The sequence below is a fragment of the Ovis aries genome, chromosome 6 (genome assembly GCF_016772045.2).
Source record: "Ovis aries strain OAR_USU_Benz2616 breed Rambouillet chromosome 6, ARS-UI_Ramb_v3.0, whole genome shotgun sequence".
In the NCBI taxonomy this organism is placed as follows: Eukaryota; Metazoa; Chordata; class Mammalia; order Artiodactyla; family Bovidae; genus Ovis; species Ovis aries.
The window spans coordinates 67,938,764-67,965,003 of NC_056059.1; the positions used below are offsets into that span (position 1 = coordinate 67,938,764).

Consider the following 26,240-nt stretch of genomic DNA (forward strand, 5'->3'; position numbering starts at 1 on the left):
TGTTAAGTAAATTATAGGAGAGGCTATATATAGTTACCTTTTAAAGACATCAATAAGATATGAGGACAGGAATGTAATATTAGTTAAAGGATTTTGATAAACAAGAAAATCATAAAAGATGGCTGCAGCAATGAAACTACTAATATTTAATGCTATATGACTAACAGTTTCTGTTTGGGGCTACAGAGAATTATTTACATGATTGACCATCAAGACACATGTATCAGGATTAGAAACAGCCTGAATGAATAAAGATAAGTAGGTGATATTTAAAAATATGCCACAGTTACATGCTTGGGCAGCTGAAAAGATGGAGTTATCCTCAATGATAGAGGAAGAACGCTGTGTGGTATCAGTCTTCCCCCTGCTGAACTCAGTTCTGGTCTTCACTAAGCTAACCTTCAACTGATAATGAGACCACGGAGAAAATGTATTACAATTGTTTAATACAAAGACCCGGAAGTGAGCCATGAAGCAGCAGCAGTTATAGCAGCACACTGGAAATACCACACAGGGCCAGATCAAGGGTCTCAGTCCAGTGTTCTGTCTCTGATAGTGGCACCAAAGGAGAGACTGTGGGAAAGGAGAGTGACCAACTCCATGCTGCTGGCTATAAGGGTTGTTCAACATTCCGTAAATCCATGAATTTACACCTCTCTGTGTGACTTAGGATATATCCATGCAGAGAAAGGGGCCTGATTCATTTATGGCAGGAGAACTATTGAACCTTCCCTGGAGACAGCAGACAGGTCTGCAAACTTACAGTGTATCTTTGCTTTGTTTGTTTGCTTGCTTTATTCTAAGTAAATAAGATTTAGACATCACAATTCCAAATGATAGGAGCTAGGGACAAAATAAGCAGACCTGGGAATCTTTCTTTCTGCCAAAATAAATTAAGTATCACAGGGGAAAGAAGCAAAGTCAATAGCAAAGCAAACTGTCAACCACTGGCTAGATGTTTGCTCCTTTACTCGGCTCCTCCACCGCTGCTCCTTGCGGATGCAACTTCAATTTGGTGGGGAATATGGACTGCCATTCACAAAATGGTGAACTAAATTGAGGTGGGAGGCGTAAGAGCAGAAGTGAATGATACTTGTTTACTGCTTTCTCAAGGAATAATATTATAAATAATTAAACTTGTTTTCCCTCCCTAATGCTGACAGGAACTTTATTAACTCTGCAATCTAATTTATAGCAAGAGTTAAGAGATACAGTGGGAAGGGATGACTTTATCTCACGGTGCCAAGTTTCAAAGTCACCTCTTTCTTCTCCTCCTCACCCAATACCATTCAATCTCCTAGTGCAACCCTTAAGAGCTGAGGGTAGGTAGTGTATGGGTGTTTGAAATGCTCTGTGACTAGGGAGGTGGGAAAGGCTGCTGGAGCAGTCTATTAACTGTTTATTCATTGTGAGTTTAACTTAACACTTAGTAATAAGAGTTCAGCAAGCAGCAAAAGTCTTCGAATATGGTAAGATATCACTGCTCCATTGACTGTCTTTGTGCTTGGTTTCCCATTAGGGTGGGGCCAGTAAACTATGGCTCAAGGGCCAAATCCAGCCAGGCTCCTTAACAGGTGGCTGCTTCTTCACTACAATGGCAGAGATGAACAGCTGTGACAGAGACCACGTGACTCACAAATCTTAAAACAGTCACTATCTTGTCTTTTACGAAAAAATTCTGCTGGCCCCTTATTTAAAGAGAATCCCCAACTGTATCAGCAAAGCAGTTTTTCAAAAGGCCATCACTTCAACTCAGAATTATTTCCAGGAACTGGTATCTAAGTTTGGATGTCATATTAATTACTCTTTTTATAGAGCCTAGTGAGGAAAGAGATAAAAACTTGAACTCTATGGGCTCTGCAATAAGAGAAAAAAAGTGAAAATGAGACCTGGTCATCACCTTAGGTGCTAAAGAAAGGACTATAGGAGTTAACACAATAATTAATTGCCTAGTGAGTGTCCTTACACACTGATAATGTCCATATGTTAACAGAACATGTTCTATAAATCCCAAGAAATAATAAATACTAGATGGAAAGGCAAGGAATTTAAAAATAGGATTTATAGGGGAACCCAGAAGAATTTTAAAAGTTGAAAGATGAGTAAGGAGAATGTGTTAACAAAAGACAAAAATGGGAGTTTAGAGAGTTATCCACGGATTAACAATGTCTTTATCACTACTTTTTTTTAGTGATAATAGTAATGGGATGCTTTAGAAATTTAAAAAGACTGACTGACATAAAAGTTAAACTCACAAACAGGAATTCTCATTTACCTTGCTAACAGTTCAATAAGGTCAGTTCTGCTCATACCATCAGGAATCAGCCTTGGAATAGCAGCAATGCAAGTTCTAAACAAGTCAATTTTGGGTTTTCTTTCCCCGCTAAAAAACAGATTACAAGAGGACTTAATAAAATGAATCTTACATACATCAAACAATGAAAGCAAACTTAGAAAAATTATTACAGAAAATATGAGCCCACCTCCAAAAGTTTAATGTATTTAACATAATAAAAAGAGTATATACATTTCCAGTAAATAACTATTAGTTTATAAATACAAAAAAATTAAGGAAAAAAACACAGCTAACAAGAAAAAATGTTTTCAGTAATTAGTAGTTAATAACTAATAATAGATAACTAGTAATAGATAACTAATAAGGACCTACTGCATAGCACAGGGAACTCTATTCAATACTCTGTAATAGCCTACATGTGAAAAGAATCTAAAAAAGAGTGGATATATGTATATATATAATTGATTCACCCTTCTATACTCCTGAAACTAACACAACGTAATAAATCAACTAAACTTCAATTAAAACACTTTTTAAAAAAGAAAACAAGCATAACAAATATTCAAATAGTAAATATTAAGCAAATCATTTATTGGTGGTGCAGTGGTAAAGAATCTGCCTGCCAATGCAGGAAACACAACAGACATGGATTTGATCCCTAGGTCAGGAAGATACCCTGTAGTAGGAAATGGCAACCCATCCCAGTATTCTTGCCTGGAAAATTCCATGGACAGAGGAGCTTGGCAGGCTATATAGTCCATGGAGTTTCAAAGAGTCACACAGAGCTGAGCACACACATATACATTTATATTATTTATTAATTGTTTCAAATAAGTTAAATCTCTGATTTAACATTTGATGTATATTTAATTATTAAAATAAATAATATAGACATTAAATAACCTAACATTAGTTATTTGGGGGCCTATAAAATTAACAAAAATTTTTCTTTATTTTCAAGATCATATACTAACAAGAGTTTTAGAAAACAGACATTTTCATATACCACTGGTGGTATTGTTTGTTGTCTTTTTATTTTACTTCAGAATATACAAACACACACAAAAATAGGCATATTGTTTATGTAACAAAATATGTGAAATTTGGAAATCCTGGTTCTTCCGTATGCTTGATAGAATTTAATTCACCTGTATTTTCCCTAGTTATTCAATGATTTTATTTATTTATTTTAAATATCTAACCTTTTATACACTGGCTTTTATTGTGCTCTATATTTCAAGGGAAAGCTGTTAATTGATGTCCTTCAGCTGGCCCAATAAAAAAATTTTTATATAGAAAAGAATTGGGATGTTTTAAGAGTTTTGGGGTCAGTATTCATTATAGTGGCTATGAATCTACTACTTGTTTTTAGTGATTTTATATATAGTCAGTCTTCTCTTAGCTTTGTCCCAATATGCATGATTTTACTTACCATAATTTAGTCAAATAATACCAGTCCCCAATAGTGTGGTTCAATTTTCTGTTACCTGATATTAACTGAAAGTAATTGTATAGCCAAGCTTCCCTATTAGCTCTTCAGCCTACAAATCAGGATGTAAATAACAGATGTGTATCATAACCAATGATTTCTTCACATCAATTTTGTCTAAGTCTGTCATGATCGGTCACTATACATCTGTTACTTGGTTCACACGGCAAAAGTGTGTAGCTGTGTTGATTCCCTGTCTCCAGTGGAAAACTCAGGTGATACTGGACAAAAATGGATAATCAAAAGAGTAAGTTGGCCAACAAAAATTAAAGTACGGCAAAGGAAAAAGGAAGTGAACACTGGAAGTGAAATTCAAATCAAACATTAATGGAGTTACAGAAGAAACAGCTGATGAGGGCAAGCTGACACTGCTGTCACTGAAGATCCAACATATGCAGTCAGAGGGACTCAGTGAGGGCACATGCATGGGCATAAATGAGGCAAGTGCGGCCAAAAGGATGATTTCCCAGAGGAAGTACTGCAAGGGGAAAAAGAACCCCTTCACACTAGAGAAACTCTCCTGGGGCTTGCCAGGTGGCGCTAGTGGGAAAGATCCTGCCTGCCAAGGCTAATGCAGGAGACGAAAGAGATGAGGGTCCAATGCCTCAGTCAGAAAGATCCCCTAGAGAAGGAAATGGCAACTACGCCAGTATTCTTACTTGGAAAATCCCATGGACAGAGGAGCCTGGTGGGCTACAGTCTATGGGGTCACAAAGAGTCAGACACGATGAAGTGACTTAGCACGCACAGAGATGTTAGCATACACTAGTATATAGTAACCATGCATTCATTGAGAGATCTAGAATCCAATTTGGTGGTCTAAGACCTACAAAGCAGTTATTAACAGCATAAAGAAGTCCTCTTGTAAAAAATACATGGATACTTTCTAGCAAGTAAAAGAAGTTGTTGCCATAAAATGTATCTTTCTGAGAAGGAAGTCCCTAACAATAAATGGAAACTCTGTTGACAAGCAGTCCTGGGAGTGGGGTGGAGGGTGACGTGAGGTACAGTTTCTCATACAAGAAACTACTCATACATTATTTTCCTCTGTACCCTCAGTTCCCAGGAGGTTTTCAGGTTTTCTTTTTTGTTGAACAAAGCTCTGGAAGTAAGAGCATTTATTTGACTATGCCCCGACCAGCAATGCCAAAGAAGCTGAAGTTGAATAGTTCTATGAAGACCTACAAGACCTTTTAGAACTAACACCCAAAAAATATGTCCTTTCATTACAGGGAACTGGAATGCAAAAGTAGGAAGTCAAGAAACACCTGAAGTAACAGGCAAATTTGGCCTTGGAGTACAGAACGAAGCAGGGCAAAGGATGATAAGAGTTTTGCCAAGAAAATGCACTGGTCATAGCAAACACCCTCTTCCAACAACACAAGAGAAGACTTTACACATGGACATCACCAGACGGTAACACCGAAATCAGATTGATTATATTCTTTGCAGCCAAAGATGGAGAAGCTCTATACAGTCAGCAAAAACAAGACCAGGAGCTGCATGTGGCTCAGATCATGAACGCCTTATTGCCAAATTCAGACTTACATTGAAGAAAGTGGAGAAAACCACTAGACCATTCAGGTATGACCTAAATCAAATCCCTTATGACTATACAGTGGAAGTAAGAAATAGATTTAAGGGACTAGATCTGATAGAGTGCCTGATGAACCATGGATGGAGGTTCGTGACGCTGTACGGGAGACAGGAATCAAGACCACCCCCAAGAAACAGAATTGCAAAGAAGCAAAATGGCTGTCTGAGGAGGCCTTACAAATAGCTGTGAAAAGAAGAGAAGCCAAAGGCAAAGGAGAAAAGGAAAGATATATCCATTTGAATGCAGAATTCCAGAGAACAGCAAGGAGAGATTAGAAAGTCTTTCTCAGCCATCGATGCAAAGAAATAGAGGAAAAGAACAGAATGGGAAAGACTAGAGATCTCTTCAAGAAAATTAGAGATACCAAGGGAACGTTTCATGCAAAGATGGGCTCGATAAAAGACAGAAATGGTATGGACCTAACAGAAGCAGAAGATATAAAGAAGAGGTGGCAAGAATACACAGAAGAACTATACAAAAAATATCTTCATGACCCAGATAATCACGATGGTGTGATCACTCACCTAGAGCCAGACATCCTGGAATGTTAAGTCAAGTGGGCCTTAGGAAGCATCACTATGAACAAAGCTAGTGGAGGTGATGGAATTGCAGTTGAACTATTTCAAATCCTGAAAGATGATGCTGTGAAAGTGCTGCATTCAATATGCCAGCAAATTTGGAAAACTCAGCAGTGGCCACAGGACTGGAAAAGGTCAGTTTTCATTCCAATCCCAATGAAAGGCCATGCTAAAGAATGCTCAAACTACCCCACAATGGCAGTCATCTCACACGCTAGTAAAGTAATGTTTAGATTTTTCTAAGCCAGGCTTCAGCAATATGTGAAGGGTGAACTTCCAGATGTTCAAGCTGGTTTTAGAAAAGGCAGAGGAACCAGAGATCAAATTGCCAACATCTGCTGGATCATGGAAAAAGCAAGAGAGTTCCAGAAACACATCTATTTCTGCTTTATTGACTATGCCAAAGCCTTTGACTGTGGATCACAATAAACTGTGGAAAATTCTGAAAGAGATGGGAATACCAGACCACCTGACCTGCCTCTTGAGGAACCTGTATGCAGGTCATGAAACAACAGTTAGAACTGAACATGGAACAACAGACTGGTTCCAAATAGGAAAAGAAGTACGTCAAGGCTGTGGATTGTCACCCTGCTTATTTAACGTATATGCAGAATACATCATGAGACACGCTGGGCTAGAGGAAGCACAAGCTGGAATCAAGATTGCTGGGAGAAATATCAATAACCTCAGATATGCAGATGACACTCCCCTTATGGCAGAAAGTGAAGAAAAACTAAAGAGCCACTTGATGAAAGTGAAAGAGTAGAGTGAAAATGTTGGCTTAAAGCTCAACATTCAGAAAACTAAGATCATGCTACCCGGTCCCATCACTTCATGGCAAATAGATGGGGAAACAGTGGCAGACTTTATTTTTCTGGGCTCTAAAATCACTGCAGACGGTGATTGCAGCCATGAAATTAAAAGACACTTACTCCTTGGAAGGAAAGTTATGACCAACCTAGACAGGATATTAAAAAGCAGAGTCATTACTTTGCCAACAAAGGTCCATCTAGTCAAGGCTATGGTTTTTCCAGTGGTGATGTTTGGATGTAAGAGTTGGACTATAAAGAAAACTGAGTGCCGAAGAATTGATGCTTTTGAACTGTGGTATTGGAGAAGACTCTTGAGAGTCCCCTGGACTGCAAGGAGATCCAACCAGGCCATCCTAAATGAGATCAGTCCTGGGTGTTCACTGGAAGACTGATGTTGAAGCTGAAACTCCAATACTTTGGCTACCTGATGCAAAGAGCTGACTCATTGGAAAAGACCCTGATGCTGGGAAACATTTAGGGCAGGAGGGGAAGGGGATGGCGGAGGATGAGATGGTTGGAAGGCATCATCAACTCGATGGTCATGGGTTTGGGTGGACTCCGGGAGTTGGTGATGGACAGAGAAGCCTGCCCTGCTGCGGTTCGTGGGGTCTCAAAGTTGGACATGACTGAGCAACTGAACTGAACTGACTGAAACCAGCCATGTCCACACACATCTGGGGTAGGTAGGATTTATCCATAAGGCCTCGTCACTGACAACGAACTGTATGGATCAAGGGTGACTTTTGCTATCTATATTGATTTGACAGCACATAAAAGGGTAAAACTGAGCCTGTGGAAAGAATCACTGTATCAAAAACTGCAGTAGATGGCAACAGGGGCAAACTCCAGAAGAAAAAGTAAGGGAACAAACAGGCAGAATCAACCCTCTATACTTATGAAAACTGAAATAGCAATGAAGAGAAATTACTGACTACATACGTAATCATATCTTCAGGCTCCTTATTGGACATCTGCACACTAGTCATACACATGGGCCTCCCAACTTCTTTGTCCAAATGTCTTAGAATGCTATCTAATGCTTTTCTCACTTGAGGATAGTAAACTGACATTCCTGGAGGAGGAAAAAAAAAGCTCAGTTACAAAATGTAAAACATTAGACACAGAATAATTAGTTATTCTCTGTAAAATATAAAAGGTTATTGACTTTTAATTGGCATTAGCTTATTGATGTTACAGAAGAAATTCTGGCTTTGACATACTCTTCTCCCTGATGATCAGCTTCAGTGTATTGGAGGAAATGTATAAAAATTATGCACACAACTGAATTTGAAGAAGGACAAGATGCAATGGATAGTATCATGTAAGAAAATATTAAGAGTTGGACACGACTGAGCGACTGAACTGAACTAAAGAAAATATTTAATCCAAAGTCTCCTAACATGAAAATTTACAGATATTATAGAAAATGTATTCATTTTGTATCACTCTATTTCCTGGAATAACCTGACACATACATTCATAGGCAAATAAATGTATGTAGGCAAATATATTCATTTTAGCTTTGATCATAAACTTTCGCAAAAGAACATTAAACTATATTATTTATTTATTCCAGTTAACACTAACCTATGACTTTTGCTTCTTCATCTGTCAAGGTTTTATTGAGGAAAATTTTCTTTACACGCAAGGTGTTTCCTGAGGGAAGGATAACTCCTGTCGTTGGCATTGGCGGTTCACCATCTTTTTGCTGCAAACTGTCCGCTATGACAAGGAAGACTCTGAGGCCTATGTTCATTCTCTTCAGAGAAAAAAAGTTTCAAAATAAAAATGTCAGAAAATTCCTCTTTTTTCACGCTAAAAACATCTCATCAAGTAACAGTGAGGGATGGGAGGAAGAAGGATAGAAGAAAAATGAACCTCTCTGTTCAACATTTTTTAAACCAGCCCAGGTGCTGGAATTTAACATACAATTCTCAAGTGCCATTCTTTCACTCTGAGGTCAACTTTTCTAGCTTACTTCAAAACTCTCCCATTCCTTCCTCAGCTCTACTACCCTGATACTGTACCTTCCCTTCTCTGAGTAGATGATTTGTCTCCCACGTCATAGTAAAAAACCACCAATCTTCCTCAAATTCTCACTACAAAGTACACTGATCTATTTATATCTGCACCTTTTCTTCCTCTCCTTTGCTCCTGTTACAATCAAGGGGTGCTGATATTCCTAGTTATTATATATAATCCTACCTGCTCTTGCATTGCCAGGAAATTACACTATCAAATCATTCCTTCTCTTTCTTGCACCTTCAACGTTTCCCTTTTAACTGAACATATCCGATTCCTGTTCACTATACTCAACTAGCATAATGCAATGATCCCTCCCCGTTAATACTTCCCTCTCACTCATCAGTGAGCATACTGCTCAAAACAGTGGGCATTTTTCCTTCATTCTATCTGACTTTTCAGCAGCATGGAACACAGTCAAAGAGTTCTTCTTTCCTAAACACTCCCTTCCTTGACTACATCTGTACCACTGTGGGCTGTGTCTTATATACCCGCATTTCAGATTTACCCGCCTTTACCTGGGTATTAAACGTTATGCTGCTTCAAGGCAAGTTCCCAGGTTGCCTTTTCTTACCATTACGCATTCTCTCCCAAAGTAATTTCAGATATTTAATGTCTTCAACTACCACTCGTATCAGAGCACCCCTAATTTTAAGCCTCATTTCTCTGATCTTGAACCCTTAGACCAATCTGATACTTCTACTTTGATGTCAAAAAGATGCTTCAGATTCACCATGTTCAAACCAAAAGGCATTTTCCCCACAAACTCAGTATCTTCTCAGTGTTTCTTTTCCCAGTAAATTATCTCTCTATCCACGATACCATCTCAGCCCAAGCTGTCACTATTCATGACCTACACCAGTGCTAAATGGACATATGCATCCCAGTGGGTGTGTAAGACAGTTCACTGGAATACAGGAATAAAATAAAACTTTTCTTTATATATATATTTTTGTCCAAGATCAAGGTTTTCAGCTTTACTCCTGTCTTTACATATGACATAACGCTGGTGAAATTAGTCTAAATATCAAAAGGTCATTTCACATAGTCATAGAAGACATTTTGTTAAACATGTCATCTATAAAAATCAGTCATTTTTGCTCACTTTAAAAATCTAGAAATAATTATTAACCTATCTTAAAAATCCTACAAGTAAAAAGCTTCAATAACTTTCCAGCTCACTTGTTAAACTACTAAATATATACCTAAGATTTGATTATGAGAAGAACCAGCACAATAATTTTATATATTCTCCAGTGTCATTAGAGTCCAATAAGCAATTAGTTCACAAAACATCTTTAAACAATCTGAAAATTTAATATCTAAAGTATAAATAGGAGTTTACTAGGGAATAATAGGACTAAAGAAGTAGGAAATAACATTTATTTTAATTTGTCTTTAACTAGGAATTTAAGCCTAAGAGTTCTGATTCCAGAAACTGGGCTCTAAAAAAATTTTTTTTAAATTATATAGGATAGTAAATTACTATAATTTTTTTACCTCTGGATTAATGGTGAAAGTTTTAGTAGATTTTCCAACACTGAGAAGATCAAATATTATTTCTTTCATTGCAAAATCCAAACGTTCCTAGAAAAAAGAAAAACAATCAATAAAATCTTAGAAGTTTCTTCTGCTATAGGGATGCTTTGGAGATATTGTAGGTTTGATCTAGATTGCAATAAAGCAAGTCATATAAATTTTCTGGCTTAGAAGTGCATATAGAAATTATGTTTATACCATATTGTAGTCTATTAACTGTACTATAGTATTATACCTAAAAAACAATGCACAACCTTAACTAAAAATACGTGATTGCTTAAATTGCTAACCATCATCTGACAACACAGGGTTGCCACAAACCTTCAATTTGATTAAAAAAAAAAGTGCAATATCTACAAGGAAAAATAAAGCAAACTAAATAAAACAGGGCTCTGCCTGTATATGTTAGGTTATCATGCTAGCTCAGTCATGTCCAACTCTTTGTGACTCCATGGACTGTAGCCTGCTAGGCTCCTCTGTCCATGGAATTCTCCTGGTCAGAATACTGGAGTGGGTAGCAGTTCCCTTCTCTGGGGAATCTTCCCAAACCACGGATCATGTTAAGAATTACACAAACAATGTCAAGAATACCTGTCTGTGACCAGAAGAAGCTCCTGAATCTAGTTGGACAAAAGGAGAATACGTATGAATTAATGTTAATGGGAGAAATATCAGATATGCAGATGACATCACCCTTAGGGCAAAAAGTGAAGAACTAAAGAGCCTCTTGATGCAAGTGAAAGAGGAGAGTGAAAAAGTTGGCTTAAAGTTCAACATTCAGAAAACTAAGATCATGATACCCGGTCCCATCAGTTCATGGCAAATAGATGGGGAAACAGTGGAAACAGTGGCAGACTTTATTTTTGGGGGCTCCAAAATCACTGCAGATGGTGATTGCAGCCATGAAATTAAAAGACGCTTGCTCCTTGGAAGGAAAGTTATAACCAACCTAGACAGCATATTCAAAAGCAGAGACATTACTTTGCCAACAAAGGTCTGTCTAGTCATGGCTATTGTTTTTCCAGTAGTCATGTATGGATGTGAGAGTTGGACTATAAAGAAAGCTGAGGGCTGAAGAATTGATGCTTTTGAACTGTGGTGTTGGAGAAGACTCTGGGAGTCCCTTGGACTGCAAGGAGATCCAACCCATCCATCCTAAAGGAGATCAGTCCTTTAGGTGTTCATTGGAAGGACTGATGTTGAAGCTGACACTCCAATACTTTGGCCACCTGATGTGAAGAGCTAACTCATTTGAAAAGACCCTAATGCTGGGAAAGACTGAGGGCAGGAGTAGAAGGGGACAACGGAGGATGAGATGGTTGGATGGCATCAGTGACTCAATGGACATGGATTTGGGTAGACTCTGGCAGTTGGTGATGGACAGGGAGGCCTCGTGTGCTGTGGTTCATGGGGTCGCAGAGTCGAACAAGACTGAGTGACTGAACTGAACTGAATGTTAAAAGTATATGATTATATATATGTGATTTAATTATCAAATGATTAGTTTAATACCCAAACCAGTAGGATGTAAGTTTTAAACACTCATTTACCAAAATCATACTAAAGATCTAAGTGAAATAATTTCCAAAATAATGATGAAAGGAAGCTTCATGATAATAGTTATGCAACAGGCCTGGAGGGCAAGAAATTCAAACTGGGACAGAAAAAACTGGGCTCCCGTAAGGTAATCTCCAAGGAAAAAGAAAAAGTCAATTAAGAGTAACTGACGTTTGAGAGGAGCTCTATAGTTCTGGAGGAATGCTGGTGTGAAGTGATTAATCCAAGGGAGTGGGTACAACCCTAGAAGAAGGGATGTGATAAAATGGCAAAAGTTCTCTGAACCACAAATCTAAAGCACAATCTGCTTTCATTCATATTGTTGACACATTTATACTTATCTAATTATCATTAATTCGGTGCTTCTGTAAATAGAAATGTATTATTTTTAAAAATATTCTTTACTTCTTCACTGTCAAGAGTAATTACCTTATGGGTCATCTTTGTTGTCAACAGTTTTAGTTCAAAGAGAACTCAATGAATATCCTGGAATCCCAGTGTTTTTCCTAAATTGAGAAGGTAACCCTACCTATGCTTCTCCAGGGCTGATGTCACAAAAGACAATGTAGATGTGCTTACTCAGTCTCCATTTACTCCTCTTCAAATAAACCTGCCTTTACTGCAGAGGCTCCAAAGCTAACATGACATTTCCCAGGATGCCATTCAACAACAGGCTTCAGAATGTGATTGAAACCCAGGAAACTGGGGTAGAGGAAGAGGAGGATAGGGAGAAAGGCATCTGTTTTACTGGTGGGATCATGGTAGCAGCATGATTCTAAAGCACCTGGGGGTATACTTCCTAATTTGGCAGCTGTTTTGACTGTGGCAGAGGCAGCAGCTCCCTTGGGAGTCCAGTGTTATGGTCTCTTCTGTCCTATTAGCGAGTCTGTAAACAATCTATATTCCTTAAAAGACCCCTTTGGGGACTTCCCTGGTGGTTCAGTGGTTAAGACTCTGCCCTTCCATTACATAAGGCACAGGCTCAATCCCTGGTCAGGAAACTAGGATCCCACATGCCACATGGTGGTCAAAAAATAAAAATAAAAAGACCCCATTGGGTTCAGCTGTCTACAGTGGATTCTAGTGTCTGCACCTGAGAACCTAGATTAATATTATTATGAAAACAGTGTTCCACTATCTTTCAAGATACTTGGGCATTAATTAGTTTATAGACTAAAAGTAGGATTATGAGATTTTCTCAACTCTTTCTAAATTGAGTGCTTCCATTTGTGGGAATTTCCTTTCCTTCTCCAAGTGTGTAGATCAATGATTTAAACATATTTTGCACACACACAAAAATCAATCATTAGCCTCATTTTTTACTTTTTAAAGCATACTTTCTTCACTGTTCAGTATTAATAAATGTTTTACTACCATGCTTTTAGATGTGTAACAAATTCTAGGAGTCTGAGTCACGCTTATAACTTCCACATATATATGTATTATGAGTCAGTTACTCACCTGAGCAATGAACTGAATAATCTTCACAAATATATTGAGAGGTGTGTCACGAGGAACCACACTTCGTGAACCTTTCGGGAAAAGTGCTGACACTATGCTCATAAGACGACTAGAAGGAGAAAAGATTTAGTCATGATGAGAGAATGAAAGTAACAAAACATTAGCAAAATATCCTTCCCATCCTGTCAAGGTAATTCATATTCCTCCTCAAGGTATTTTTGTTAACTAATATTCATTAGCGTGGTTATTTTTTTTTAACGAAGATGTTATTTGAAATATGCTTTAAAACAAAGGCACTCACCTTTGAGTTACAGTGTTGCTTTCACATTTTATTCTAATTACATAGACCCACAACAATCTATACAAAGATTCCAGTGCAACTCGAGACATTTTAGGATCTTTATTCTGTTTAGAAACAAAAGAGAATAAAAATAAGCTTATTTATTAAAGTACTTGCAATAAATTTAAGATCAATTATATTCTATCAACAATTAAAAGCCCTTTCCATTCCCTTTTTTATTCAATACAAAACAGGTTTCAATATGTAAGTATATGTTTAGTATATGGTAAGTAGAGAAAGCTCAAAAGCAACCATAAATAAGGGACTTGAGTCATTCCTTGTATTCTCAAAACAAAAGAGTAAAATACTAGAATTATGTATTTTCTGTGTATATAGTTCAACTTACCTGATGTGTAAATGGGTCCCACAACAATACTGACATAATGATGAAAGGATTATTCATCTTTGCCATAATTCATTGCAGCTCATAAACAGTTAAAATTTAGAACACCAAATGTTGTTATAGATATTTGCACTTATGAAACAATGCAAAATATTATTGAGTGATTATACTTAAAAAAAAATATGGAATGGTGGGTTAAAAGCATAGACTCTGAAATTAGGAATAACTAGCCAAACCTCATCCTTGGAGACTGTTACATTGTTTGGTGAAAGTTTCTTCATCTCTAAAATGTAGATTAGGGTACAAGGTACCCCATACCTACCTCACAGATTAAGGAAGTTATTATATTATGTGGAACGCACTTGGAACACTGCCTAGCACATCTTAAATGCTCAGTATGTGTCAAGTGTTTACCCTTAATTCTTAGTTTAGAACAAAAACATTATTATTTAAAATGAGAAAAGCACCCATTTCGATCACAATTTGGTCAACCTTTTCCTCATATGAGCTATTATAAAAAGTGAAGTTCTCAAATGACAAGTCATGTAGTGAGAGTTAATTGTAAAATTTGAAAATTAGCTAATAATCATCTTTATTAGGAGAAATTCTTTATGCATCTGTTAATTATAATGCATTTAGTCCTATAAATTAGCATTTATTTAATTTGGCTTGAGGGATTTGCTATTGTTAAACAATTATTTTATACGTAACAATGGACAAAAGGGACTTTTAAAATATGAAGTAGCTGAGCCATTCTATCTTGTATTTTCTCAGACTACAGAAAAATAGACATCTGCTCCCTATAATTAGAAGCAATGCAAAAAGGTTACTACTGGAGTTGTTTTTTAAAAAGACAAAAACTAGGGGGAAAAAACATAGGGCTTCCCTGGTGGCTCAGACGATAAAATCTGCCTGCAATGCGAGAGACCTGGGTTCAATCCCCAGGTCAGAAAGATCCCCCCTACAGAAGGTAATGGCTATAATTTTGCACATCTATGTATATGAAGATTTGATATAATTCAGAATGGAATATCAACTATTCAGTTGGTCAGAGTCTAAAAATCAGTCTTTTCCTCTACTGTCAAATCTATGACTCCAAATTTTAAATATACTCCCCAAGTAGTTTTTTTATTAATTTGTTGCTAATATAAATAAAATAACATATATAGTTACATACAATGTATGTTTCTAATGTAACAACCAAGCTTTCTGAAATACTTTCTTTTCTAGCACTTAAATACAAGGTCTCAGATATCAAAATAAGAGTTCAGTTTTGGGCTTCCCTAGTGGCTCAGAGGTTAAAGTGTCTGCCTGCAATGCGGGAGACCCGGGTTTGATCCTTGGGTCGGGAAGATCCCCTGGAGAAGGAAATGGCAACCCACTCCAGTATTCTTGCCTGGGAAATCCCATGGATGCAGGAGCCTGGTGGCCTACAGTCCACGGAGTCACAAAGAGTTAGACACGACTGAGCGACTTCACTTTCACTTAGTTTTAGGTACACTACAAATAATACTTTCACTTTGTTAATTATATTTTCAAAATATGAATATTATAAACCAACATGTAATAAATTACATATTAAAAATCTAAGTCTAATTCACATAAAAATTATTCTCATATAACTTAGAATATCTTATATGCTGAGGCATCTGACATGAAATAAAATTTGATTTTCAAACTTTCCAAGATGTACTACTGTGTTTTATAAAGCAGATTTATTTTATAAAGAACAATGCCAAACAAGATAAAAAGTGATTAAAAATCATATAATCGTTTATTTGGTCAATGAAATGCTGCTATACATGTCTGAATAATAAAGACATCCTCAGTTAATCTAATCCTTAAACAAAGACACATAATTCCCTAGTTACAGTTCTGGTCTAATTTGAATAATCAGATTACATTAATAAAGTCCAGTTTTATTAACATATAATAAAGTTTTGATGTCAGTCAAATATGCTCTTGGCAGCAATCATTTTAGTGTTTCTTCACCTTTTCCTACTATGAACAAAAACAAAAAAAGAGATTTACTTAAACTCAAACCAGTAGGATTGAAATTTTAAAGTGTTGCATCAAAATCATATTCAGCCTGAGTTACTGTCCCTTTAATTTCATTGGAAAATATTTTAAAAGTATAATTTATTAAAAAAAACCCACTATATAAAAAGGTGTCATAACAGCTAACCTAAATTAAATAGAATATATTAAAACGGAAGATGATGGCTAAAGATCAGTATTCGGTATCATCTCTCTCTATTAAATTCATCTTCTTGGGGCCACATTAATATAAACCTTTGGTAGAAAGTTCCTGCTGTATGCGCCTCTTCTTTTACAACACAAGAAGCAGGTTTGAATAAATACATTGGACATGCAAGGCAGCAATGGGTAAAGGGGGGGAAAAAAGCCACACTTAAGGAGATAAAGCAATATTTTACTTTGTAACATCAACACGACTCACCTGGAGAGTTTCTATTTGTTTTCTGATACTGTTGTTAGATGGCATCTAAATAAAGCAATGTGAGACAGCAAACATAAACATGAGATGCAGCACATGCATGTTAGATGAAAATAAGCACAAAACAAGACAGCTCTTCACCAAGGTCTCTATTTAGGAGAAATTTGAAATTTCCAAGACAGTGGCTAGAAACACTGAGGGAAAACAATTCTATAATTTGGACATCATGGATCATGGGATACACCTACAACACTGAAGCTGAGAGAAAATGGTTAAAATTTTCAACTGTCTAATTTTTCCTCTAAAAGTACAGCATTTAATTTTAGGCAAGTTTCCATTTTTAAAAGAAAGGAAGCATACACTGTAGAAAAAATATTTCAATTATTTTTATATGGCACCTACTCTTATTCCTCTCTTTCTTATTCTTTAGAAACTTTAAAATCATTTTTCACATAATGACCTCAACTGACATAAATACAGGGGCATGGGAAACTACCAAATCACATTTGGGAGAAAAATAGCAGATTTAACATTTTCAGTGAAAATAAACTGTTGTTCTCTCATGCTTTTATGGACCTATAGATTAATGGCCATTTTTCTGGTCACCAATTTAAAAAACTAGTATGATAATTTTTTAAAAACTGTGCACTATTTTAAAGTACCTTGAAAATGTATCATATTTATTCCTATGAATCTATAGAATAATGCCTTTTTAATACCCCAGAATTACAGCCAAAAGCACATTTTTAAATATTTAAGTATAGCAATATTCTTTTTAATACATTATAAGGTAACATGGTAGACCAGAAAGAACAAAAACTATGGAACTAGATGGATTTAGATGCAAATCTTATCTCTATTAGCCTCAGTTATAGTAAAAATTAAATGAGATACCATACTTAGAAAATCTAGCCTATAAGAAATATTAATAAAAATTTATCTTAAGAAGTAGTAGTTCTACAAAAAGTGTTAAAGATTACTTTGAGATCAAGAGATTACTTGAATCTCAAAGCAAAATCAATTTAGGGAAGACCTTCATCTTGGGCCAATTTTCCCTATATATAAATCAAATAAGTTGTACCTGTCACAACAGATAACCAGCATAGTTTTTCCCTGAATACTCAACTCCTTACCTCAACTATGCAGCGTAGCCACAGTATATAAAACTTAAAAAGGAGGAACCAAGTCATAAAATTTCTGCTGAATAGAGCCTTAATGTAAGTTAAGGGTTAATGGTCAAGACAACTATATTCCAAATATTCATGCTAAGTGGCTCTTATCTCCTTTAGCCTGGCAGATTGACACAGCCATTAATGAAAATGGACAATATGCCAGAAATGTTTAATAGGAGGTTAAGGGTTCAAAGAAAACAGCATTTTAAATGAAAGCCTTAAGACAAAAAAAAAAAAAAAAAAAAAAGTTAAGGTACTGCGAAAGAACTGCAAATATGTTAGGTGGAAACGTATATATATAAAACATTCCAACAAGCAACAGAAAAGTATGAATTGTCATGAAACAAAGCAATCTTCCAGAAACACTTAAACTGTGTGCCTTAAAATATGTTATTATAAGTTTGAAGAATCATACTACCCAGAAAATTATCACTTCCCTTTCAGCACCTAAATCTGTATGAATTACCAAAATAAGGACAGAAACAATATAATGTACTTAACAAAACTAATTTTCTGGTTGCATGGCATAAAGAATTTAACCAGTTTGACTAATACTGAGAATTTTCATAAATAAAGCAAAGAGAATATATCAATTCTCACCCAAATATGAATAACATCAATGTATGTATATTATGGAGGGAAACAGCCAAAAATATTTCTGGGAAGACCTATTTTTAGTATATCTTACTAAGAAATAAAAGTATTTTTCAAAATGATATGTAAAATCATTTAAAAAATGCATATATAATAATGTTGCCCAGTAAATCAATCTTTAAAAGTGAGAAAAAAAGAGCCAGTCCTATTTCTCACATCATGATTAGCTGTTGGATCAGAGATAAGTCAGTTAATCTCTCTGTGCCTTGGTTTCATCATCTTCAAAGCTTAAGATTTTCAGTTTTAACCCTAACTTAGAGGAATAACAGAAAATAAAAAGCCATGTCTGCCTCACTCCAGTACTCTTGCCTGGAAAATACCATGGACAGAGGAGCCTGGAAGGCTGCAGTCCATGGGGTCGCTAGGAGTCGGACATGACTGAGCTACTTTCCTTTCACTTTTCAGTTTCATGCATTGGAGAGGGAAATGGTAACCCACTCCAGTGTTCTTGCCTGGAGAATCCCAGGGACGGGGGAGCCTGGTGGGCTGCCGTCTATGGGGTCACACAGAGTCGGACACGACTGAAGTGACTTGTCAGCCATATTTCTATAATATGTAAGCAGATATTCAAATATATTCATTTATGCATCAAAACAGTATTCAAGTCCAGTGTTCATATGACATTCAGATGTGGAACATTCCCATTCTGTGTCAGATATTAACTGTGCTCCTGTCCACAGAAGAAAAGATCCTGTGAGATCCTTCAGCAGAGTATCCTGGGAAGATCCTTCTACCTCATAGTTTTCTTTTCAGACTGAACACAGATGTGCCAAATACTGTTAATAACAAGTAATTATCCCTTGATTCAAGCCAGAACATTTCAGGAGCTGTCAAGATCCAGAACCATCCTTCTAGATTTGACCAGGCATAATTACACTAAATGTGCTTTTAGTGATATTTTATCATCAAGGCTTTTTTCATATTATTCAGACTTGAGCCAACATTACTGAATTTTCTCAAAAGAAAACACAAAGTAACAATTTGAAGAATTTTATAAGATTAACTAATACTCTGAAATTCTAAAGGAATTAATAAATATTGCTAAATCTAAGATATTATAAATAATCATTAAAAATATATAATTTTGCATTCATTAAGACCAACTAAATTTAATCAACAGTTTATTCATGTCTGTAACATGACTCCCTATAGAAGAAATGATGTATAAGAAAAGAAATATGGTAAAATATCTCTATTCAAATGAACTATAGTACTAAAAGTTTTATTATATACTGTTTAATATACCTGCATGAGTGAATGTACTACAGTCAGTATTTACAGGTCAGAAATGAGATTAAGTCTTACCTTTAAATGTGACAAACAGTTCTGTAGGAATATATGCCAGTTATTTAAAAAAAACTGTTTCTGACTGACACATAAAAGGCAGGTAATTAATGGATATAGAGCCTAAAGGAGAGGAAGAAACAGAATTAAGATTTTTCACAAAAAGGGCAGCACTGGACTTGTCAATTATATTTCATTCATTCTCATAAAAAAAATTCTATTAGCATTTTTCTGTTTGTAATAAAAAATACAATCAGGGAATAATCAAAGAAATGACAAAGGGCATTTTTTCTGTAAGAACAATTTCCTGACCTATCACCTCTCCCCAAGTTAGAAATATGCTGTTATTTCTCCCTAGATCTAATACTCCTCTAACTAGAACAGCAGCCCTGGGGGTCAGAGCACAGACCAACATTAACGTTTCAGCTTTCAATTCATCAGGTGACTTTAGGGAGTGTGTGTGCTCCAGTCACTCAGAGGATACGTTAAAGTGCTAGAGGTCTCACTTTCCTAACATGAAAAGTGAGGATGATCATCACACATATCCTATAGGGTTCTGAGGCATAAAGTAAGATGAAGAGTAGAAAGCACTTGGCTTAGTGCCTGGCACAGTCACTGTTGATTATTATTATACCTCTATCTTAAGTGGTCAAGTACTCATCCACTATTGCACATTTTCTCCAAGCTGCATACAAATTTACAGAAAAACCCCTCAAAGTTATTGAAGTGTATGGTTAAATGGGGAAAAAAAATCACCTTAAATTTCTGAAAAGAGAAGATGTAATTATATAGACAATCACATGCTTCAGAATACAACTTATTATAATGTAAAATTGGACTTCCCTGGTAGCTCAGACGGTAAAGAATCTGCCTGTAATGCGGGAGGCTTGGGTTAGATCCCTAGATTGGGAAAATCCTCTGGAAAAGGGAATGGCAACCCACTTCAGTATGCTTGCCTGGAGAATCCCATGGACAGAGGAGCCTAGCGGGCTACAGTCCACAGGACTGCAAAGAGCCAAACACGACTGAGAAACTAACACTTTCACTTCTCACTACATTTAAATTTTCCTACATTCTAATACGGGTTTCACTTGTGGTTCAGATGGTAAAGAATCTGCCTGCAATGCAGGAGACCCGAGTTCAATCCCTGGGTTGGGAAGATCCCCTGGAGAAGGAAATGGCAACCCATTCCAGTATTCCTGCCTGGAATATCCCTCGGATAGAGGAACCTGGCGGGCTATAGTCCACGGGGTCACAAAGACTCAGACACAACTGAGTGACTAACACTTTCACTTTACATATTCTAATACAAAATTTAAAGCATCTGTCAAAACCTAGAATAAAGTCTGAATAACCTACTAAATACAGAGCTAATAAAATTAAGAATATACAGTTTTTAAAAGAGCAGGAGAAAATAGGTAAAATTTCTCCCTTGTGTTTACACTTTGGATATTTTACAATTTTAATTTTTATAATTCTCTTTAAATTCTACTAAAAAAAAAACTCTACTAAATTCATAAATCAATTATTAAAATTCCAAATAAATATGTGAAGGTTTGAAATGTTTCTCATACCAATGAATGTTTCTTTCTGGAACTCAGTTCAAAAGTAGTCTGATAAAGCATCTCCACAAAATTCTTCAAGCAGGGAACATTCACTTCGTTTTTCACAGCCTAGGTAAAAAGATAATACAAAAACAAAGAAAATGGTTACAAACGTTAGATCAAACTATACAGAGATTACAAAGAGGTTTTGTAAGGTTTGAAACTGGTTAATAATTCTCTGAGTATCTAATGGAAGTTCCATAAAGTAAATAAGACAAACCAGGTCCCTGCCCTGGGTGAACAAGCAGAGACTAGAGACAAGTGAACAGACAATGACTATGTGGTACAAAAAAAGCTCCAAGAGAAAATTCTGTGTGCTCTTAGGGCACTCAGAACGGACCCCAGTGAAAAACTCCATAAGGAAGTAATATATACACTGAATCCAGCATTTCCTTGCCTAAGATACTATAGCATCCCACGTAACCTCTCTGACCTTATCTCCCACTGCTCTGGCCCCTGCACTGGCATCCAGCCACACTAGCATCTCTGTTATTCCTAGAACACATCAAAGATGCTCTTGCTTCTGGATGACTGTGCTGGCTCCTTCTGCCTAAGAAAGTCTTTCCCCAAATCTGGTATGCCTTGCTCCTGCATTCCTTCAGTTTTTGGTCAGCTGTTATCATCCCTTTCAAGGTGGTGGCCTTTGCTGAAAGTCGCTCAGCCGTGTCCAACTTTTATGATCCCATGGACTATACAGTCCATGGAATTCTCCAGGCCGGAATACTGGAGTGGGAGGCCATTCCTTTCTCCAGGGGATCTTACCAACCCAGGGATCGAACCCAGGTCTCCCACATTGCTGGTGGATTATTTATCAGCTGAGCCACCAGGGAAGCCTAATCTTTCCTAATCACTCTATTTAAAATTTCAACTCCCCTACCCACTGCAGCATTTTTAGGGCCCTACCTTGCTTTACATTTCTCCATAGTACTCACCAACACATCTGGCATACTGCATATTGTACATATTCAGTGACTGTGAGTTAGCTGAACTGGATGTAAGATATAGAAGAGTAAAAAAGTCTTACCTACCCTGACCATTGTTCTACTCTGTGTACAGGAGAGGCCCTGACCCACAGGAAGCACTCAATACAAATAATGAATAAACAAGCAGAGGCCAACTAAGAAAGGAGGCTGGGGGTTATTAGAGTGGTAAGAATGTTCCAGACAGAAGAAGCTCCATGTACAGAGGCAGGTGTTATGGGCTGAATTGTCCCAAAATTCAAACACTGAAGTCCCAACCCCACATACCTCATAACGTGACCTTATAAGAAAATCACTGCAGATATAGTTAGTTATATCTGCAAGATAAGGTCCTATTGGAGTATGTGTGTACTGGCGGGGGAAGGGGGTGCTACTCCAACATGACTAGTGTCCTCAAAAAGCGGGGGAAATGCAGACATAGACACGCACACAAGGAGAACACCATGTAAGATAAAGCATAGATCAGGGTGAAACTTCTACAAGACAAGGAATGTCGGAGATTTTCAGCAAACTACCAGAAGCTAGGTGAGAGGCATGGAACAGATCTTCCTCACAGCACTCAAAAAGATCAACTTGCCAACACCTTGGTCTCAGATATCTAGCCTCTATAACTGTGAGACAATAAATTTTTGCTGATTAAGCCACCTAGTTTGTGGTACTTTGTTAGTGTGCAATCCTAGTAAATAAACGAAAAAAGTAAACATGGCATTAAAGAAGAACTAGGCAACAGTAATAACGGACCACAGTCAAAAGTCTTTCTTCCTACAATCTGCTCCTCTTGATGAACTGCCTTGAAAACTACAGCATACTCTCAGATACCTGGTAAAATCAGATTTTCAGACAAAGGGGAAGCACACATGACAATTCAGGATGGATAAGCAGTAACTCAAATCACTTCTAAGGAACAAATATCTCCAAACAGGTAAATACACAACCGAACTGTGCATCCATACAATAGAATACTAGTCAACAATGAATAAACTGCTGATACATTCTGTAACATAGCTGGAACTCAAAATAATTATGCAGAGCAAAAGAAACCAGAAAAGCGTCTGTAGTGTAAGATTCCATTAGTATAAAATTCTAGGAAACCCAAAACTAAGTAGAGGAATAGAAAGATCCATGGTTAGATCTGAGAAAAATGTGGGGTGAGTGGTAGTGGGGATTAAAAAGGAGCATGAAGACATTTTTGGAGGATGGTAGAAATGTACACTATCTTCATCGCGGTGAAGGTTTTACAGACGTATACATATGTCCAATTGTACAATTTAAATATGTGTAGTTTAAGTCAATTTTACCTCCATTAAGTTTTTAAAAATGAAATATGTGTGTGTGTGTATAACTATAAAGAATATCATTCATACAGCAGTACATGGTAAACTGAAAGTAAATAGCATTATCACATACCACACACACACACAAAAACCACACAGGAAGCAAAAAATTTCTAGCATGTCTAAGTATGCTAAAATCACTGAAGTGAAGTGAAGTCGCTCAGTTGTGTCTGACTCTTTGCGACCCCATGGACTGCAGCCTGCAAGGCTCCTCTGTCCATGGAATTTTCCAGGCAAGAGTACTGGAGTGGGCTGCCATTTCCTTCTGCAGGGGATCTTCCCGACCCAGGAAATGAACCCGTGTCTCCCACATTGCAGGCAGACACTTTACCGTCTGAGCCACCAGGGAAGCCCGAAAATCCCTAAATCCTATTTTATCACATTATGTGACTAGTGTGTGGGCTTCCTTGGTGGCTCAGATGGTAAATCTGCCTGCCATGCGGGAGACTTGGGTTCAACCCCTGGGTCGGGAAGATTGCCTGGAGGAGTGAAAGGCTACCCACTCCAGTACTCTGGCCTGGAGAATTCCACGGACTATATAATCCATGGGGTCACAAAAAGTCGGACACGACCGAGGGACTAATACACACACATGTTAGTAGTAACTACAAATTAATTTTGAGAAATACAATGAATTTAGACCAAGAAAAGCTTTCATAAAACTGTTTCCCTAGAAGTTACCATGATCATATTTATAATAATCATATTTTATAAATAACTTAGGATACATATTTTGACAGGTATGATGAATGTTATGGCAACTACACAAATGAACATTTAAAAGTGAGACAGTCCTGTAAAATTTAAGATATATGTCACAGTACTTTTAAATTCTTCAGAAGCATTAAAATGGCAGCCACCCTGTAAGGAGCAAATGCCATTAAATGCAGTGTGTTATGCTGAGCTACTTGAGATAAGCATTACTTCCAGGTTGCAAAAACACTGCCTGTTAATGGTCTCTAAATCTTAAGGGCCTGGGCTTGTTCTTTTAATTAAAAGACTGATCAGTGTTCTGCTATTTGTCTAATGAAGATTTCCCTATACCCACATAACATTCAAAGTTTCCACTTTATTGTCTACGAGATTATGAACAGAGACTTTCAAATACAACGTAAAAATAAAAATGGACTTACAGCAGCTACAGGGATAAGAATCTCCACAAATAAACCAGCAAGTGCATGTTTTATATCTTTATCTTTTACTTCCAAGAAATACTGAGCACATTCCTTGAGAGGGGAAAAAGATATATTAGATTAACAAAGGAAGAAGATTAAGAAATGATAATATCAACAATTTCGTAAACATTCTGCAATTTTATCAGAAAACTAAGTTCAAATTCATGCTCAAATTTAAACAGAAAGTTAATTCACACTTGTGACAATTTAACACTTGGAATAAGGAATTAACTCTTAATTCATATTTATCTTGTTTCTTTTAAAAAAGTCATTTAAAGCAAAAGCAACTACTGTTAGGCTAATTCCAATCGCTGCAGTTGAAAAGGGTAGGTCACCTGCATGAACTGAAATGATGCTTCAAAATCTTCTACAGGATACATTTTCACTCGGAAAAACTTCATTCCCATTATTAAGCTGATGACGCTTTGTACCACATGTGGACTTTGTTCCTTTTGCCGCAGTTCTTTTAATTCTGTCACAAACTTCTTCCTCACAGCCTGAAACCTTTAAAATACACGGACACATAATTCGATATGAATTAAAAATACTCACGTCTCACATGATATTAAAGGTTGAAATCAAAATGTGTTTTACCTAAACACCATCTCCTTTCTCTGCCCTCATCAAAACTACCAGAAAAACAGAGATGAAAACAAAATTATTTGTTATTCTAAATTTGCTATTCATTTAGTTTTTCAAATCAAAAATGCCTTAGGGAGAAATTCTAATTTCTAATAAGAATTAGGAAAATTCCATATTAGAATTAGAAATTCTTATTAGAATTATAATTTCTTATTGCTGTAATACCATCAATACAACACTGCTGCTGCTGCTGCTGCTAAGTCGCTTCAGTCATGTCTGACTCTGTGTGACCCCATAGATGGCAGCCCATCAGGCTCCCCCGTCCCTGGGATTCTCCAGGCAAGAACGCTGGAGTGGGTTGCCATTTCCTTCTCCAAAGCATGACAGTGAAAAGTGAAACTGAAGTCACTTCAGTCATGTCCGACTCCTAGCGACCCCATGGACTGCAGCCTACTAGGCTCCCCTGTCCCTGGGATTCTCCAGGCAAGAACACTGGAGTGGGGTGCCATTTCCTTCTCCAATGCATGAAAGTGAAAAGTGAAAGTGAAGTCTTCATTTGTGTCCGACTCTTAGCGACCCCATGGACTGCAGCCTACCAGGCTCCTCCGTCCATGGGATTTTCCAGGCTAGAGTACTGGAGTGGGGTGCCATTGCCGTCTCTGCAATACAACACTACTACCACTTATTAATAATCATCATAAAAATAAGATCTAATAACCCACCCATAAAACATCCATATGTAAATCAGAGAGTGTCTCTAAATTTTAAGGTTCCTTTTCAATGAAGTCTGCAATCTGAGTGACAAGGAGGGCAGACTGAAGCAATACATTTGTTTAATGAGATAAACCAATCAACTGTAGACTACTAATTATCACTAAAAATTATTATCTTCTTACACTGTAGAATAAGAAGCATGGGGGGACACTGGTCTCACAATCTGAAAAAGCTAGAGAATCACAATGGTTT

At 36.9% G+C, this 26,240-nt stretch overlaps 1 protein-coding gene across 17 annotated transcripts in view; it reads right to left on the minus strand.

Annotated features, from left to right (window-relative positions):
- FRYL (FRY like transcription coactivator) overlaps positions 1 to 26,240 on the minus strand; it is a 259,369-nt gene that overhangs the window by 81,511 nt on the left and 151,618 nt on the right. For 11 of the 17 annotated variants that reach the window (XM_015096494.3, XM_060417093.1, XM_015096495.3 and 8 more), the window contains 11 exons: positions 25,028 to 25,196; positions 24,651 to 24,743; positions 21,174 to 21,272; positions 19,621 to 19,722; positions 16,493 to 16,537; positions 13,653 to 13,756; positions 13,352 to 13,460; positions 10,295 to 10,381; positions 8,360 to 8,531; positions 7,712 to 7,844; positions 2,276 to 2,383 (listed from right to left, as the gene is read on the minus strand). In XM_015096494.3, the coding sequence (XP_014951980.3) occupies positions 2,276 to 2,383; positions 7,712 to 7,844; positions 8,360 to 8,531; positions 10,295 to 10,381; positions 13,352 to 13,460; positions 13,653 to 13,756; positions 16,493 to 16,537; positions 19,621 to 19,722; positions 21,174 to 21,272; positions 24,651 to 24,743; positions 25,028 to 25,196 (1,221 nt within the window). Of the gene's footprint in view, positions 1 to 2,275; positions 2,384 to 7,711; positions 7,845 to 8,359; positions 8,532 to 10,294; positions 10,382 to 13,351; positions 13,461 to 13,652; positions 13,757 to 16,492; positions 16,538 to 19,620; positions 19,723 to 21,173; positions 21,273 to 24,650; positions 24,744 to 25,027; positions 25,197 to 25,286; positions 25,322 to 26,240 lie in introns of all 17 variants that reach the window. The other 6 variants (XM_060417094.1, XM_060417090.1, XM_042251400.2 and 3 more) reach the window with 2 other exon arrangements.